The sequence below is a fragment of the Grammomys surdaster genome, unplaced genomic scaffold, assembly GCF_004785775.1.
Source record: "Grammomys surdaster isolate TR1022 unplaced genomic scaffold, NIH_TR_1.0 134374, whole genome shotgun sequence".
In the NCBI taxonomy this organism is placed as follows: Eukaryota; Metazoa; Chordata; class Mammalia; order Rodentia; family Muridae; genus Grammomys; species Grammomys surdaster.
In genome coordinates this window covers 232-3995 of record NW_021622258.1, presented here as the reverse complement: position 1 = coordinate 3995, position 3764 = coordinate 232, and the positions used below count along the sequence as shown (strand labels likewise).

General features: G+C 50.7%; 1 protein-coding gene across 1 annotated transcript; it reads left to right on the top strand.

Annotated features, from left to right (window-relative positions):
- Positions 1 to 136: 136 nt before the first annotated feature.
- Positions 137 to 3500, top strand: LOC114615709 (notchless protein homolog 1-like; the record flags this gene model as incomplete). Its single annotated transcript, XM_028761365.1, has 7 exons — positions 137 to 400; positions 1125 to 1201; positions 1345 to 1442; positions 1748 to 1940; positions 2398 to 2533; positions 2649 to 2695; positions 3298 to 3500. Coding segments are annotated over exons 1-7 (944 nt in total), but the record flags the coding sequence as incomplete, so codon positions are not given.
- Between the last annotated feature and the right edge of the window lie 264 nt (positions 3501 to 3764).

Genomic DNA, 3764 nt, shown 5'->3' with positions numbered 1-3764 from the left:
AGCCTGGTCTACAGAGTGAGTTCCAGGACAGCCAGGGCTACACAGAGAAACCCTGTCTTGAAAAAACAAAACAAAACAAAAAAACACACACACATAAAGTAGATGGATGGGTGGATGGATGGAGCTGTTCCTGTTGGGAAGGAAGAAGAGAGAAGTGGCCTCCTAGGGTCTTTTCCTAGGTGGCATTAGTGTCCTATTTCTCCTCAGGGAATGGAGGATCTGTTCCCAGAAGATGGTTGGATAGGCAGCAGGAATACACATGTGCAGTGTCTCAGGGTGGGCCCCAGCACTGCAGCAGTCAAGCGGCCTCTCTTCCCCAGGTACCTGGCCAGTGGTTCCGGAGACACCACCGTGCGCTTCTGGGATCTCAGCACTGAGACACCGCATTTCACATGCAAAGGTCAGTGTGTATTTAACCACTTAAAGGGGTCTTAGTGCATACCAAGTGGTTAGCTCGGTAGCTCCTGGGAGGACTCAGAAGAATCCAACCCATTAGCGTCCTGTTCACAGTTGTCTGTTCCTTGAGGCCAGTCAGCCACTTAAAAAGAAACAGATACTGGACGAAGTGTGGGCTGTGGGGAGGAGCTGAACCATTGGTTATGGGGACAGCTTGACTTAACGTCAGCCTCTGCCACAAAGGGTCCCAGATGTTAGCACAGGTGGGAATCACCTGGAGAGCTTGTTGAAATCAAGTAGTCCCTAACCACTCCCCACACCCACAACCTGTACTCCCCAGAGCTTTTGTTTCAGCAGATCTAGGGTGGGGCCTGAGTACATTTCTAAGAAGTTCTAGGTCTGGGGACCACATAGACGAGTCCAATACATGGCATACTTTTGCATCTGGAGACTGAGGGTAATTCTTTTCATCCTAGAGCTGATATAAGAAGGGATGGTACATATAGAAACAGCTCATACCATATGTCAGGTACAGAGTTAACTAGGAAGTGGCAGTGTTATCTGCAGTAAGCTGCAGCTGTAGCTTTTGGCTGTGTTCTCCCTCACCTCTCCTTTAATTCAGTTCCTTTGACAATTGGTTAAAGAGAGTTTGGTGTACTATGCACTGCTGGGTACTAGCTCAAGCTAAAGGTAACCAGAGCTTCTTTTTCCCTCCCCTGCTTTCTTAGGACACCGGCACTGGGTCCTTAGCATATCCTGGTCCCCAGATGGCAAAAAACTGGCCTCGGGCTGCAAGAATGGCCAGGTAGGTAACATCAGGATCAATGGACAGAGAATGGCCTCTGGAATCTTTAGAAGGATGTGTTGGGGGGTTGGGGGGAGGGTCAGCTGGGAGATCCTTGGCGGGACAGGTTGTAGAAAGATATCTTATGAACCTCTGTCCTTCAGATTCTCCTGTGGGACCCAAGCACAGGGATGCAGGTGGGCCGGACCCTCACTGGCCACAGCAAGTGGATCACAGGCCTGAGCTGGGAGCCCCTTCACATGTAAGTGGCCCCAACCTGAGACACATGAGCTGGGATTAATGCTGCCTCCTTCCCCTGCTCAGTACAGAGACATTTTTTGGAGACAGTAAAAGAAACATCCAGATGACAGCCACACCTTGGCCTACCATGGTCACACCCTCTGCTGCTTGGAGGAGGTGGTTCATTATGTCATCTGAGCACAGCTTTGTTATGCTGTCAGAGAGCTGTTAAGAGATTGTCCCAGCCTCTTTGAGTCCAGAATGAGACAATATGGGCAGACTGGTGCTGCCAGGTCAGACCTGAGATCACATTTCCCCCTTCACCAGGAACCCCGAGTGCCGCTATGTGGCCAGCAGCTCCAAAGATGGCAGTGTACGAGTCTGGGATACAACTGCAGGCCGCTGTGAACAAATCCTCACCGGGCACACACAGTCAGTCACCTGCCTCCGGTGGGGAGGAGATGGGCTTCTATATTCTGCTTCCCAGGACCGCACCATCAAAGTCTGGCGGGCCCATGATGTAAGGGTTGAGAGTATTCGGAAGACCAGTCTGATGGGTTACGGGTGCCAGTGCCCTTCTGGGTACAAACTTGTCAGAGAGTCTGGTATTTCCAGAATTGTACCAGAAGTCCAGCCAGTGCTTCTGGAGAAGTAGCTCAGTACAATGCTGGGGGGTGGGGGGGAGGGTGTTCTGGGTGTTTTTTAGAGCCTGTTTAGTTGTTTGCCAACTACCACACTCAAACCCATTTGATCTGGTAAACCCTTTTATTCAGTGTACTTCTCTGCCCTAGAGAGGGGATTGGGCTTCCGGGTGCAGTTTGACGAGATGACCATGCATCAGTGATGAATCCTTAGGTTCCTGATTCTTGTCTTATGTCACCTGTCCAATGGTGGGGTTTGGGGTGTGATCTCTCCCCTAGATACTAGGTGTATATGTGTATTTCTGTGTATGTCTGACCTGTCTCTGTCTGCTCTAGGGTGTGCTGTGTCGTACTCTTCAAGGTCATGGCCACTGGGTGAACACCATGGCACTTAGCACAGACTATGCCCTGCGCACAGGGGCCTTTGAACCTGCCGATGCCACAGTGAATGCCCAAGACCTGCAGGGGTCCTGTGAGTGAGAGGGAGGAGGGGAGCAGATTGCCTGCGCAGGAGCCAGTTCTCCTGCCTAGTGGGTAGATGTTTAACCAGTCTTGTCCTGTTTATCTTGTTCCCCATACCTGCACAGTGAAGGAGCTGAAGGAGAGGGCTTCCAGCCGCTACAACCTTGTGCGGGTGAGTATGTGCTCCCAGCATGCAGCCCCAGCTCAGGATTCTTTTCATCTGATCACAGAAACTCCACAGTCTCTTGGACCTCTCTCCCTTCTTGCCCCAGTTCAGTGTTTCTGTTCCAAAAAGTTGTTCTCGGTCATCATCATTATCTTCAAATCTTAACACACTAGGTATCATTTAACTTGTATCTTATTACCACCTTTGTCTTTCCTTTGTTGTCTAAGGAGCACATTCATATGGTCTAAGGTTCAAAAGATAGAAAAAGACTACGAGACATCTTCCATCTTTCACAAGTCCTGCATTGTTCCCTTGGGAAGCATTCAGTGCTACCAGTGTCTGATAATCCCTGATGTCAGCATGCACAGACTGTGTATATGTACAGCTCACATGTGAGAGCCATCTCCCACCCCCCTTAGCACCATTCTGTACCTTGTATCTTAGGGCTCCTTCTACGTATGTACAGAATTCCCTCTCCTTACAGGCTAGCCTGGAGTTTCATGTCAGCCTGTGTCCCTGCTGGCCACATTTCCCTAGTTCTGGCCTCAGTCACTGTTGCATAGCCAGTATCTGACCACATATCCAACACGGTGTGCTTTCTTGCCCAGGGCCAAGGCCCAGAGAGGCTGGTCTCTGGCTCAGACGACTTCACCTTATTCCTGTGGTCCCCAGCAGAGGACAAGAAGCCCCTCGCCCGGATGACAGGACACCAGGCCCTCATCAACCAAGTGCTCTTCTCTCCTGACTCGCGAATCGTGGCCAGTGCCTCCTTCGACAAGTCTATCAAGCTGTGGGATGGCAGGACGGGCAAGTGAGTGGAAGAGGGGAGGCTATCCCTTATTAGCAGTGGGGTTTGGCATGAACTTGATGACACTGCTTGCACTTTGTGTGGCACTGGCTGGATCTGATTTCCTCGCCCACACTTCTGACACATAGACCTCTCACCTCAGCACTGAATTTGGATTGGTAAAATGGCATCTTTAGGGCTAGTGACAGGGCCAGGGATGTAGAGAAGGTGAACAATAGCTAGAAATGTGTCCACACACCCAGAGGGTACTCCACACACCAGTGGCAC